Here is a 14527-nt window from a genome sequence, read left to right as displayed (position 1 = left end):
AGGTTCACCAGCAGAATCATCTTATATAAACAATGTAGCTACAGCTGTTACTTCCTAATGGTTAGGAACTATGGAACCTGAGGTCAGCAGCATTTCTGCCTTGGAGGTACTTTTTGTGTGCAGTACACTTATTTCATTGGCAATGTTTTAAAAGGCAATGTGAACATTTTATTCGGGAAAAAAAGTCCAAGGATAATATATCTGTATTGAAGTGTAGTACAAAAGCCCACAGAAGACAATGGGGAGAACACTTTCATAATTTTGATGCCTATGGCAAGGTTTCTTTTAGACGTACTGAAAAATTTCCAGGCTCTCTTTATATTTATAATGGGTACGAAACCATTGTATGAAACAGCCTCCAAATGCTGCGCTGCTGGCTATCTCTGTAACGATATTACTAAAACACAATCGCAATAGACTCCAATATCACTGGTGCTGTGTGTGTGTGTGTGTGTGTGTGTGTGTGTATTTAGTTTCCAAAAGCTAATCCATTAAAAACCCCAAATCAAAATTTGTTTATAATTATATTGGAATTTTGTGAAAAACTGAAGTTCAAGTTTGCAAGAAATGACTAATCTGTGGAGCATTAGGAAGCAGGCTTAATTTTAGCATTATTTTCCTATGATCTCATTTTGTAGTTCTCAACATGATTCAACAACTACTTATCACATATTGCTAGGTATAAAGCAAGTAATAAAAAACATTGTTATCTGATAGTCTTAATAGAGTAATCACCTCAGCAAATACAGACTCTCAAAAAAAGAAAAAAAGCAAACATGTTTCTTTTCTTTGAGTTTATTCTAGAAAACATCTATGTCTGAATCTGCCATTTCAGTGACTCTGCCTTTTTGTCTTTTTCTTGTGTTTATCTATTTTTTTTCCCCAATCCACATATTGACAAGCTTCTACAGTGAACTACAATGTGTGTGTGTGTGTGTGTGTGTGTGTGTGTTTTACTGTTTCAAGGCTCTAGAAGAGCGGTTCCTACACAGGCCACACAGAACATTCTGAAAGACTCTGTGGGTTAAAAAGACTGTTCAATGGGATGGACGGGGAATAAAAAACATAATTACATATTTTGCTATTTATTAACATGTTCCAAAATTTCTCTTCTGTAGTTATTAAAACAAACACAAAGACTGATATTAAGAAAAAGCCCTATTTGCAGTCCAGTGAGAAAGCCTACATTTGATGTCACTTTCTGTTCTCTATTCACATTTTAAGTTCATCACTGAGAAGAGACTGCAACAAAGACAATTATTGCATTACATTTTCAATATGTACATATCACATTTCTACACTTTTACTAACTCACCAATTTCATTCTGCAATGAAAGATTCCGAGACAAATTCCTCAGCAGGGAGACAGCCGTCTTTTTCACACTTGGATCACCAACATGCAGCATCTTTCGGGCGTGCTGAAGGCCGTTTTCCTTGTGGACGACTGTCTGAGCTACCGAAGATGGCATCTGTTTTGTAAGAGGTACAAATATGGCCATATTATGCTTTCTGTAGATTACTAGAGATTGAGAGATATTTTAAAAACTAGAGTTGTGATGAAACCTGTCTAAAAACGTTTTCTTAAATTCTTACTAGGTTTTTAATTTAATTATTGGGTAAAAAAGTTTATTCTGAAAGATATCTTGGGCTTTTTAAGAAAGAAATGTATGGATAATTAGACTATCTGTAACTTTATGCTCTGTATCAGAGGCTACAAGTACAAGTTGCTGGTCGAGGCCCAGATCCACCAGAGACAAATCTTACTTGGAATCAGACTGGCCACCTGTCAGGGGGTCTGAATACTGACCAGGCCTTTCCCGGCATCAACAAACATTCAACAATAATGAGGGGTCAGAGTGGGGGGGGGTGATGGTGGTTTTGTTTGTGTCCACAACTTTATGTTAGATTTCTACTTGATGCCAATTCAAGGCCACCTTGCCAAAACATCCTGTCATTTGAGCATTCTTCAGGTGCCCAGCTTCTCTGTTTATCTTCTCTCCACACTGCTTTTCCTCCCCCCTGCAACTGCCCTCTTCCTTATACTTCTCCACTGCACAACCTACAATGATTCTTAACACAGGGTCCATGGATAGGCTTCAGGGAGGGGCACGAGGGACCCTAAAATTAAATTTTGTTTATAATCGGCTTTCCCAGGGAAAGGGTCCATAAATTTTATTAGACTTTCAAAGTGTCCATGACCCAAAGAAGTTCAATAAACAACATTTTAGAATGCTTGTTCTATAGTAAACAAACTATACTTTGTCTTTCACTACTTCACAGAACATTCCCATACATTTGCTCTCCTCCCCCCAGATTCCTTCCCTGTAGCCATTCAGAGAGGAGGCTACTTATTTTGCTCATCAATTGTATCTAGGGTTGGAAGGTAGGTTCGACATTCCTCTCTCTTCCTAATGCCTCTTCTAGACAATTATGCCTTCTCTCATGTGAAAAAAGCCTTACTCCTCTAAGTACCGCCATCCACTCTATCACCCCCATCACATTTCATCATTGCAAGGCCTTTTGGTCCTTCCCTGACATTTCCTGGAGCCACTGGAACCTGGCTCAGAAATTTTTTCTCCACCTCAAGTTCTGACATTGTGTCAGATGACACCCAGTATCCATGAAGATTAATGAACTGATTAGCTGATAGTTCCTAGGCCTCCTGAAAGTCATTGACCTTCCTATCTTCCACACATCAAGCCATTCAGTTCCATGGTCACAGGGAACTTATGTTCACGTAACTCCTCACCTCTGAAAACATAAAACTCTGCTGGCAGGCCCTGAACACAGCTTCCTTGTTTTCTTTTCCTTATTCCTACCATGTTTCTTCATCAGACTCATCAAGAACTCCAGACTCTTCTCCTGCCTTCATTCTCCACACCCCAAGTTATCAGCCCTCTCCCGTTTTAACTTTCTTTCTTATTCAGACTAGGGTACATGAACTATCATATCAAACACTGTCTTTCAAATGATACCTTCAGCTCTCTTGTTATTCTATCTTATTTTGCACCCCCTCATCAAAACTGCAATATTGGGTTTAGTTAACTTTTTTTGTTTTCTAATTTTACATTTGGCTAGCAAACATTGCTAGAATAAATGATGCATTTTGTGGACTGGTAGTTCTTCAAATTTACAGTCTTCCATCTCCTCTAGGATCTCAAGTGTTGCTAGTCATCTTGCTCTTTCTTCAATGCCACAGTAGGGATTTCATAGCCTTTGGAGCCTTACTAAACAGTTATGAGGAACGAGATAATGTGAAAGCCTCATGAATTATCTAGCTTCTGGAAAAATGACAACAAATGCTCTTTAAAATGCATTGCTGAACTCTCACGAAAAATTCCAAAAGCAAGACAAAACAAAACAAAACATTAAAACTGAGCAGAGAGCCAAAACCAGAGTGGGAAGGAAATTCAAAAGCTGGGATGCTCTGGGGACAAAACCCAATACCACAAGTCTAGAAGTTTTGGGATTAAAGACACCATAGTGGTAAGGTGGGGGAGGAGAGCACAACAGGCCTTGAGACTTCAAAAGGTGAAGAAGGGAACATAAACAAGAGACCTCTTCATAAAGCTGGCTCCCTTGAAGGGAAGACACCCTCAATAAAAGAGGAGGCTTGTAGAAAATCTACCAGCAAAGAAACTTATGCTGCTGCATGGTAAAATTTAAATAAAAAACAAGCAAATAAAATGTTAGTCTCCTCTGACAATTTGTAACCCTCATTCTGTTTTCATATGGCTCTGGGTTTCAAATTGATACTACCTGGGCAGTTAGGAAAACCCCAAGCTGAGAAATTAAATTATTGGGGAACCCAGAGGTAAATGCATATTCTCTTTGAAAGAAAGCTGCTCTCAACCAAGGCAATTCCCATTAGTACAAGGTCAGCCAAATATTTCACCACTGAAAGCACAGAACTCGAGATGAAGGCTGGGTCCTCAAATGGTGTTTGCTCAGCTAGGAGAAAGCACAGCAAAACCTCATTAATTTCAATTCATTGAGAGAAACGGGAGAATCTAAAGTAGGACAGTCTTTAGAATTTGCTCAATAAGGAAAATAAATAATCAAATAGAAACAGAGTTTTTGTATTCTGGCTTTAGGAATTAGGTAAGGGTGCCTGTTAATCACACAGTACTTCTATTTCATATTGTTCTGATTACTAATGAGGTTGAGCACCTTTTCAAATGTTTGTCATTTCTATATTGTTTTGTGGAAAGCCTGTTCAAGTCTCTTGTCTATTTTTTACTGCTGTTAAATTAATGAGTCTTCTATAGTTTCTGTATATCAGCTTTTTTTAGTTATATCTGTTGCAAACATTAGCATAAATTCTTAATTTTAATATAGTTCAATCTATCAAGTACTTACTATATGAATTTATAGTGGCTTTTGGGTCCACTTTTAAGAAATCTTTTCCTATTCTAGATCATGAAGATATTCTTACATGTTACTGTTTAGAAGCTTTATTGTTTTACTTTTCATGTGTTGATCTCAATCCAGTTGGAATTAATTTTGGAGTAAGGTGTGAACAGGGGTGAAATTCCATTCCCCACCTCCATTGGATATTAAATAAAGTGATTTTAATGTGTTTAAGTACTTGCAAACTGATTATATACTTTTAACTTTTACTGTGTAATGTTTAATCTTTTAAATTATACTGCACTTAGAAAGTATATTAGTTTCCTATTGCTGCTGTAACAAATTGACCCCAAAGCTAGTGGCTTAAAAATGGACACAAATGTATTATATTATGGTTCTGGAGGGCAGAAGTCCATGAAATGAGTGTTATGGGATAAAATCAAGGTGTCAGCAGAGCTGCATTTCTTTTGAAGGTTCTAGAGAAAACTGTTTCCTTGCCTATTCTAGCTTTTAGGGGTCACCTGCATTTGGTTCATGGCCCTTTCCTCCTCATTTAAAGCCTATCACTCCAACCTCTGCTTGTTCACATCTCCTAACTCTGACCCTCCTGCCTTCCTCTTATAAGATCCCTGGTGTTTACACTGGATCCACCTGGATAATGCAGGATAATCTTCCCAACTTGAGACCTTTAACTTAATCACATCTGCAAAGTCTCTTTGCCATGGAAGGTAACACATTCAAAGGTTTCAAAGATGAGGACATAGATATCCTTGGGGAAGCAGAGGCAACATTCTATCTACCACCTCGAGTTTGCTAAAGAGTAAATTTTATCAATCCATCCCCCTTTCCTTATTTATTATTAGAATGACCATTATATGTGAACTAAACGATTTCAATGTAATGTTACTAACTAGAAATTATCAAAATTTTATCCTTAAATTATACAAACTATTCCATGGGAAGCTATTTATTCCAGTTTGGGTTCTTTGCCATTTAAGGTATATGACCCTCACTGCTCAGCACTATCCACAGTCTCAGTTATGATCACAGGGTAAGTGGGCGGGATATTACCTGGAAGCATGCTTAACAGCTTGCTTTTCATGTTTTACTGTTCAGTGATTCCTTTTAGAAATTGTAAAAACAAAGATCTTTACTATATCATCTACACATAACAAAATTAGGAAAAGTAATAATTAGAAAAGACGTATATATAAGTCAAAATTTGACCAAAAATCATTTTCATAACTTAAAAGAATAGAATCTTCCTATCATTGTCCCATGCTGCGAATGATTTTCTCCTATAAATCTCCACACACATTGAGCTCTAAGAACCTTGAGTAAGGATCAACACCAGTCTAGCCTATGCCTTCCTTCAGAGGACTGGACTGGTCTAAGGTTGTTTATGATTTTAAATGCCTTGACACAATTAGGACAGGTATGAAGATTTCTCCCTTGCTCAAGGGTCTTTTGGACCTAGTATCTCTGAGAATCTTGAATTTTGGTTTGCCCACCCCCTGACCCCCACTAGACTATTAACAAAGGCAGGAATTCGGTCATAATTATCACCATATCCTTAGCAAGAGGTTAGTGCCTGTTATGTAGTAAGTGCTTGAAAAGCATCTGTTTAATAAATTAATGAAGGAACTTCAAATGTAGGAAGTGAACTAGTATTCAGAGCTTAAGTGACGCAAATATGCTTGTATCCTCAGGAACATGGAAGAACCACCGTCCAATCTAGATTCCATAGAAGACTTAGGAAGCAAAGAGGCTTAAATCCAAGTTTAAAAGATTAGCTCACACTGAACCTTTCTCAGAGCACAGGGAGTTTTTTAACAACACCTATAGCTATTTTATTTCTGTTTTTTTCTTGGTGTTTTTTTTTTTAAGTTGGCTGATTGTTAATAAGAGGGTGTTTACAATTTGGAGAAGTGAAAGAAATTCTTTGGGAGTCCAAGCCTGGGAAAGTAAGATGATAAAGTAATGCCCATGTGCCATTCAGGGTCTCCTGGTAGTTCCCCATTTGTTTCTCTTTGTGCACAATTAAGTCTTGCTATAAATCAAAGACATGACTTTGGTTGAACTGTTAACCACAGGGCTAAGAGAAAAGTTGTTTTTTAACATTTTACAATTTTATTCAGAACACAGAGCAAGATTTTGTGTAAATACACTTTTATTAAAGGATGAATACAGTTTCTTAAGTTAAGCATAAATAATATTTTTCTTACCTACCAAAGTGTTTTTCTCTGTAAGGATGGATAATTAGAGACCAGCTTTTTGTGAAATTTATTCTAAGAATTTTATGGTCATGGCAAAGAATATAAACTTATTCAAGTGATTAAATATTTATAGAATCCCTAAATGCACAGCATGTAAAATATACGGGAAGGAAATAAGTTTTTGCTATTTTATATATTTCCATTTTGCTGATACAAGGTAACAGCATCTGAAAAGGGAAGCTTTTTCATTTGTAGTTGAATTTCTGGGACACAGAAGCACAGACGTCCTTTCCAATGTAATTCTGCAGTGGACATCTGTTGTTTTTGTCTGCCTGCCCAGCATTCATTCCTTCCTCTTTTGGAAACGATATTCTGATTTTCCATTAAGGGACCATTCTTTTCCCATTTCAGTCCATGTGGCACAGATGGAGTAACCCTAGCCCCCTCAGACCCAAGCCCCTGAAATTCACATGTGGGGACATAACCCAGGCCTTGCCGGTCAGAGAATTAAGCCTCCTGGCCACATAAATGGTTCAGAAATTGGAAAGAGACCCAAACCAGGCCAGTGAGGCTCATTTCCAGAGTTCTTACCACAGCTACTGGGAAAAATAGTGCTCTTTTTTCTTGTGGGGGCATTAGGCTGATAAAATATAATGGTGGCTATCTTTCTTACCATATGGAGAGGCTGTTGAGAATGAAACCAAGGGAGGAAAACAGAGCCCAATGAAAGAAAAAGTCAGTCACCAACCATGCAGCACCTTGGCCCAGCACGAGTGAAGAAGACCCACCCTGAACTTTCCAGTTCCATGGGCCAAGAAATTTCTCTTTTTAGGTTAATACAGGTAGGTAGGATTTTGTGACTTATAATTGACAGAATCCTGACTAATACAAATATTGTAAGAGTCATTTACACAGAGTCTGACTTAGTCTGACTTGGCTTTGCAGAAGCTAAGGCCTTAAGTCCTGGAAAGCTGAAGCACTCTCTGGCAGTTTCTGAGTATGTCATGACTGAAAATTTAGATAACTTTTGCTCTTACCTCATTATCTCGTCTCCAAACCTAAAGTGGGTATGTCTGTTAAGTCATCATTTTAAAAAGTAGAAAAACAGGCATGATACTCACTGGTCCACTTCCTGCCGTGAGATTCTGGAGAGCACCTAAAGATGCCTCCTGGGTGTAGTTTCGGACACTCTTGGCGATCAAGGACAAATACATCCTTATCACGATGGAGTGCCACAGCCACTCCATACCCTTGGGATTGCTCTTTTCCTCTGGCATTGGCACGTCCTGGTATTGCTAATCACACATGATGGAATCCAGAGTTAATGTACTTCAAGTGACCTCTACAATTTCACAACACAACCAAGGGACCAGAAATACTGTGTACTCCAGAAAGACAACTATTCATAATAAGCCCCGAAACAGAAATGAAGAAACAAATATGTATGATTTCCAATCACTTAACTTTTAGACTATAATGATCATTTTTCTCCCTAATACTCCTTCCCCAACCCTCAATTTTATATTTCATAGTGAGAGAGAACTCAGAGGGTTAAGCATAGGCTATTCTAGAATGATTTTCAAGCTGCTGTTAGGCTAAATTAATCACAACCACCCTGAAGATAAGAAAAACAGGTCTGTTCCCTCAGAGTCTTGTGAAGTTGTTCAGGATAGCATCAGGGTTCTAAATTTACCAGTTGTTCTCCAAGTTCACAAATACCATGATACTAGGAGTAGGAGAGAAGGTCACATTCTTTCATTTTTCACATCACTATGAAAATAAATATGTGTTCTTTTCTATGGAGTTTTGCTTTTTGTGTGTCCAAAGTTTGCTTTTAGAATGTCCAAAGCCAAATATCAGGACTGCTTTTAATGTTAAAACCATTTATACACCATTGGCCACGTTGCATCACCTTATCTTCTAACCTATAGGGTATATGGCAGTATGGTTTAATGGTGAACAAAGAAAATCTAGGGAGCCAGACTGCCTGGGACTGAATTCCATCCCCTCCACTTACTTGACAAATTATTCTGGGAAAATTAATGAACTTTTCTGTACTTCTGTTTCCTCATCTGTAATGAGGATATTAATAGTCCATACCTCATAGGGTTGATGTAAAGATTAAAATAACTTAAAACATTGCCTAACATATACTGAGTACCCAAACACACACACACACACACACACACACACACACACACACACATTCTTTCAAAGATCTCTAGTATACCTCTTTCACTTTCCTGCTTCGACTGCCAAAACACCCAATACTTTTGTTGTTTTCAATCTGGATATTCCGGTTTTGAATATAGATATTTTGAGAGTATTTTTCCGGGAGCTCTGCCTCCAGCTGGTAGGAGAGGTTATGAAGAACGCACACACAGTTCTCTGTGGCCTGAGAACACAGGACATGGTGTGGATTAGACAGAAAGACAGACAGACAGATAGGTAGGTAAGTAAGTGATATCTCTTTCAGGTTTGATGTCACAGGACTTACTAGGTTTAGATCTTACAAAGTTTATTGATTGGGGTTCAATGTGCTTTGACTGTGGGGTGCCTGGCGAGACTGGAATGAATATGGCTAGAAGGACTAAGGCTAGATTACGAATGGTCATGAGCACAATGCTAAGGTGGAGGTGAATTTTTTCAGAAGAGTGAATAAACCCTTTAGTTTACCTTTTAGAGAGTATGTCCAGAATGACTCCATGTTTTAGAGACGTAACTTTATAGCCATGTGGAGTTGGAGACTAGGAGGAGATATTGGCTATTGCAATAATCACTATGAAAGATGCTCAAATGAGAATAGCACAAGTAGCATCTGAGAGGACTGGATGAACACCAATGCATTTCAGAGGTTGAATGTACATGACTTCCTGCCCAGTGAATGTGGGAAGTGAGGGAGGGCAGGCAGTCAAACACCACCTAGATTTCTACCTTTCATTAGTGGATGGTGATAATTATTAAAGAATATACAGAGGAGGAGCAGGTTTGGGTATGGGGGAAATGTATTTAGGTTCATTCCTGAACATGTAGCATTTGGGCTCCTTTCAAAAATCCAAGTACAGTTGCTAAACAGGTAGTAGGAAATTTGGGTCTTGAAAGTAGAAAGAAAAATTTCTTAGCATGTATAAGAAATCTTAAGCTCAGCAACTGTGTCAGTGAATAAATTTACAGCCAAGCAGCTACTTCAAGTATACTCTTTAGAGCTCAGTAAAACAAAATAGGTAATCCAGTATGTGAAATTTTTAACTCTTGATTTACCTTGTCATCAGGCTGGTAATCGGCGATGGTTCCTCTGACATAGTGGACCAGTGAGTCAATCAGTCCATCACACCTTCTCATTACTTTCCTCCCATCAGAGCCAGCAGAACTCATGTTCCTATTAGAAAAGAAAGCAAAGCAAGACAAAAGCGTAAGGCCCAACCTTGTATCCAAGCCTTTGTTTCTTTTTAGTTTATGAAACTTTGTTTCAAATCTTTACTTGATGCCTCTTTCAGTTGTATGAAAAACTGCTGAATTTGTAAAAGGGTGAAAGAACTGTCCTGAAGTAAAGAAATCATCAATAGCCTAATAGTCACCAAACCTGGACCCAACTTCTAAATATACTCATATATCATGTAGTCATGCCAATAAAAATTTTCTGTTTACTTCACCCCAAGCATCAAGGTGAGAATACTATTTATTTAATCTTCACCTCACTTTTTTAATGTGAAGCAAACACTGCAAATTAAAAGAAAACAAATGGCACATTAGATATAATATATTCAACATCAAAGTTTCAACTTGCTCTGTCTTAACTGTAAGTAACTTAACTTCTCTGGACCTCAAATTTTTCTTCATTTGAAAGACCAGACATTGGACTATGTTATTTTGGGGGTTTGTAGGTTTCAGTGTAAATGGTTATTGACAAATATTAAACCAAATGCTGTAAAAAGTAATAATTCTATAATTAAAAAGGCAGAGATGTCAGAAAATTCAGAGTTCCACAGTGTGTAAGACCTAAGTCAAAATCATTTCCTATAAATATCTTTGTACTTAGTCTAGTTCTAATTTTGCTAAGCCATGACACCTTTCCATAAACAGTAACTAACTCTACAAGTGGAGGCTGCTTCCTTATAGAGAAATGGAGCTTATCAAACACGGCAAAGTAATGCATTTGAAGATCATGTCTATATTCTGTTATTCTTGTTACTATCTTTCTTTGAATTGTTTTTCCTATTAGCATTCATCATTAAATTTTTTTTTTCAAAAATGATAAAACATCTCTCAACAACAAAAGCAAAAGAATAGTGCCTTCTAGCTTTTAAAATTTTGAGAACCACCTCAATTACCCTTTGCCAACCTTAATTGTTAAGAATGTTCCTATAGCCTTTTCATGAAGATGGCACCGAAAGCAAAGAAGGAAGCCCCTGCCCCTCCGAAAACCAAAGGTAAAGCAAAGACTTTGAAAGCCAAGAAGGCAGTACTGAAAGGAGTCCACAGCCACAAAAAACAGAAGATGCGCACTTCACCCATATTCCGGCAGCCCAAGATGCTGTGTCTCAGAAGACAGCCCAGATATCCTCAGAAGAGCACCCCCAGGAGAGACAAGCTTGACCACTAGGCCTTTATCAAGCAACCCCTGACCACTGAGTCAGCCAGGAAGAAGACTGAAGACAACAACACACTTGTGTTCATTGTGGATGTCAAGGCCAACAAGCACCAGATCAAACAGGCTGGGAAGAAGCTCTATGACATTGATGTGGCCAAGGTCAACACCCTTATCAGGCCTGATGGAGAGAAGGCGGCGTATGTTCGACTGGCTCCTGACTATGATGCTTTGGATGTTGCCAACAAAATTGGGATCATCTAAACTGAGTCCAGCTGGCAAATCCTAAATATAAGTTTTTTACCATTAGAAAAAAAAGAATGTGCCTATAAAATATATCAGATCAGTTTCTTTTTCTGATAGAATATTTAAGTATATTCAGTGCACTTTCTTTATAATGTCTCAGCACCATTCTCAACGTCAAAGTCAACTACAACTCTCAGATCTTTCTGGCCCTTATTTTCTTCATCTTTAAAATAACACAGTTGTATTCAATGATTTCAAAAAGCCTTTCTGCCCCCAAATACTGCTTTCAATACATATTTGTCAAAGAACGAATGTGCTCAGCATTATATCAAGAACTAAAGGGAATAAGTGAGAGTACATAATATTGTACCCTGTTCCCGTGGGGATTCCGTCCATAGGTTGAATGGGAAATCGACAAAAGACTGTTTTTAATCCACAAAAATGATCATTTCATGATTCAATCTAATACTTGAGGAGATAAGCCTAAAACACTAAAACTAAAGATATACTAATAATGGTTGCTGAATTGATTCAATGAAATTTTTTATTTTAACAAAATACCTCCTGGGATTTTGGTCTTCATGTGACTCGTTAATTACTATTCACTTCCATATATAATTTTTACTGTACCTGAAAAACTTTAACACTGTTCATAATAAAGAAAATGAATGAACTCATACACTGTAAATAAAACCATGTTTACTATAGCTTTTTCTCAAGAAATGATCATTTAACCCAAAATTCTCCATCTACTCTCGGAGTCATGAGATTGTAAAAAGCTTGACGGGAACATAAAAAGCATCTTTTCCAGTCTTCTTATTTGATATGTGGAGAAACTGAGGTCTAAAGAATCTAAGTTACTTTTCCTGAGTAAATCAGAGGTAGAGTCAGGATAGGAGGGCTGCTTTTTATTTTGTGCCCAGGGTGACTCAAACCTCATCTAACATTCATTCAGTCTCCATTGGTTTAACAAATACCATATATCTCCAACTCTAAGACATCGCTACCATATGTTAAAGCTTCCCTTTGACCTTTCTAACCTTTGGCTTGGAAAAGTGGCAAAAGTTTAAAATTGCTTTGGCAAATCAAAAGGTCTGTCTTTCTAACTAGCTAAGCCCACCACATACCTTGCAGATGGATGACTACACTTTGTTTAACTTCAGGGTGTTTATTTTGGATCAAAATGGTAATTCAATTTGGCAGTACTGCCAGTTCACACACACTAATGGTTGTCTTGTAGTTTGGCATTATCCAGACGCTACTTGCTTGAAATGGGACTTATCAGGGGTTTTTGGCAGTTGATACCTTTGCTGACAGAAAGTGCATGGATTCCCTTTGCTCCAGCATTTGTTTCTGCTTATCAAAAATAGTTCCCACCTTACTCAGCTGCCCAGAAATATGAATGATATGAATAGAAGTCACTAGAGAGAAAGGAATTTGCTATATTAGCACTCTGAAAATAACCAATAAAAATTAGAAAATATGTACATCCAAAAGTGTTTTTTCAACACCTAATACTTCAGTTTGTGGGAATCAGAGAATTTACAAGGTTAATCTTAAGCAGAATTGATACTTTTACAGTGTCTCTCTTGAGTCCTGAGAAATATCTATTATTGTTTCCTATATGTTGTCCAATGGAGGTTAAATATGGAAAAAAAATCCCAAAACTAAAAAGGTAATATATTAAAACAGTAACCTTGCTGAAAAAAAAAAAAAAGAGTACATTGGAGTTCTTTGTATGGGTTTTGCATTATTTTTGCAACTGTCTTGTAAGTTTGAAATTATTCCAACTTAAAAAGTTTTTAAAAAAAGTAAAATGTAAGAGAGAATGAGCACACTAACACAGAAGTTAATAAAAATCGATTAGCAGTGTTACCAAAAAAACACATTGGGAATGTTTAATTTGGTGCCTATGGTGTGAATCCAAATAAATGATGGGTTTATTTTCTCTGGTATCATGAAGCCAAAGTTTGTGGGTCCTTTCAGGAAACTAAAACCCCTAGTTTCCTTTCATTGCTGAGTAAAGCAGTAAACTGAAATTTTAAAAACAGATCCTTGGATTGAAGGTTGGAGGCTAGGGGCAGAGGCCTGTGGAGAGTGGGTGAAGAAGGCAATAAACCACTTTTCACATAAGCTCTGGATTGTTCTGGAGCTTGTCACTCCCCTGCACCCAAATGGGAGAACATCAGCTCATATTTGATGTTGGAAGAATTTTTCTGGCAACATGACTTGTATTGGGCTATGGCAGGGGGTGAGGGTGGGGGTTGGGAATAGAATCTGAACCTCTAAATGATCTCTGAATCTCTGGTCTCTGAACTGATCTCAGAACTTCACCTACTTAGGAGAATTCAGGTATTTTATCTGAAATCAAATCTGTGATCCTTGACTCTCTCCAGGACCATTTATCTCACACATTTCTAAGTGCCAAGCTGAAAAAGAGAAAAGAAAACAAAAATACCCTGAACCTTGCTAAAATTAAAAGGAAGAATGGTATGTCTTTGTTAAGATTAATTACAGTGTGAATAAACCTTAAGTTCTTCTGGTCAATCAAAGAATGGACAATGTCGATAAAAACAGCTACAATTTAGTGTGTGTGCTAGACATTGTAGTAGTACTTTATAATAAATGAGATTTGTAATTTTCATGAAATTAGGGTATCCTAAAACGTTATTCTGTCCTGTGACTTTCTTTTAAAATCAAATTAACTGGCTTAAAATAGGATTTCTGTGGCTACATGCATACATACTGTCAAATAAAACCAGTTTATCAGCAATGAAATGAAGTTTGTTTCAACAAAGGCGGCCCAAGTTTGGTGAATGGTAAACTGGCCTAGGGAAATGATGAGCTGATATAAATGTTTAAAAGTAAAAGCTTACAGTTAGTTACCAGGTCATAAGAATGGCAGAAATGAGCACAGGTGGGGTACATCTTTTAAGATACTTTATCAACAAAACAAGTAATTCTAAGAGGCAGCGATTAAAATGAAAAATGGGGCTATTTCTACTGATAATAGGTGTGGTTTCCTACTAAGCCACAGTTCATCTGTACACTGTATGCAAGAACTGCTGGCCATGGGACCAGTCTTAATGGTCTAACTGGTATACTGACATAGTGATCATCCCAATGG

General features: G+C 37.4%; 1 protein-coding gene and 1 pseudogene across 1 annotated transcript in view; one reads left to right on the top strand and one right to left on the bottom strand.

Annotated features, from left to right (window-relative positions):
- PKP2 (plakophilin 2) overlaps positions 1-14527 on the bottom strand; it is a 102970-nt gene that overhangs the window by 14952 nt on the left and 73491 nt on the right. Inside the window, 4 exon segments of the mRNA XM_037846919.1 lie at positions 1316-1469; positions 7688-7861; positions 8797-8961; positions 9828-9945. Of these exon segments, the coding sequence (XP_037702847.1) occupies positions 1316-1469; positions 7688-7861; positions 8797-8961; positions 9828-9945 (611 nt within the window).
- On the top strand, positions 10942-11418 carry LOC119542295 (annotated as a pseudogene).

Source organism: Choloepus didactylus, chromosome 8, assembly GCF_015220235.1.
Source record: "Choloepus didactylus isolate mChoDid1 chromosome 8, mChoDid1.pri, whole genome shotgun sequence".
NCBI lineage: Eukaryota > Metazoa > Chordata > Mammalia > Pilosa > Megalonychidae > Choloepus > Choloepus didactylus.
The sequence above is the reverse complement of the archived record's forward strand: the minus strand, read 5'-3'. Positions and strand labels throughout refer to the sequence as shown.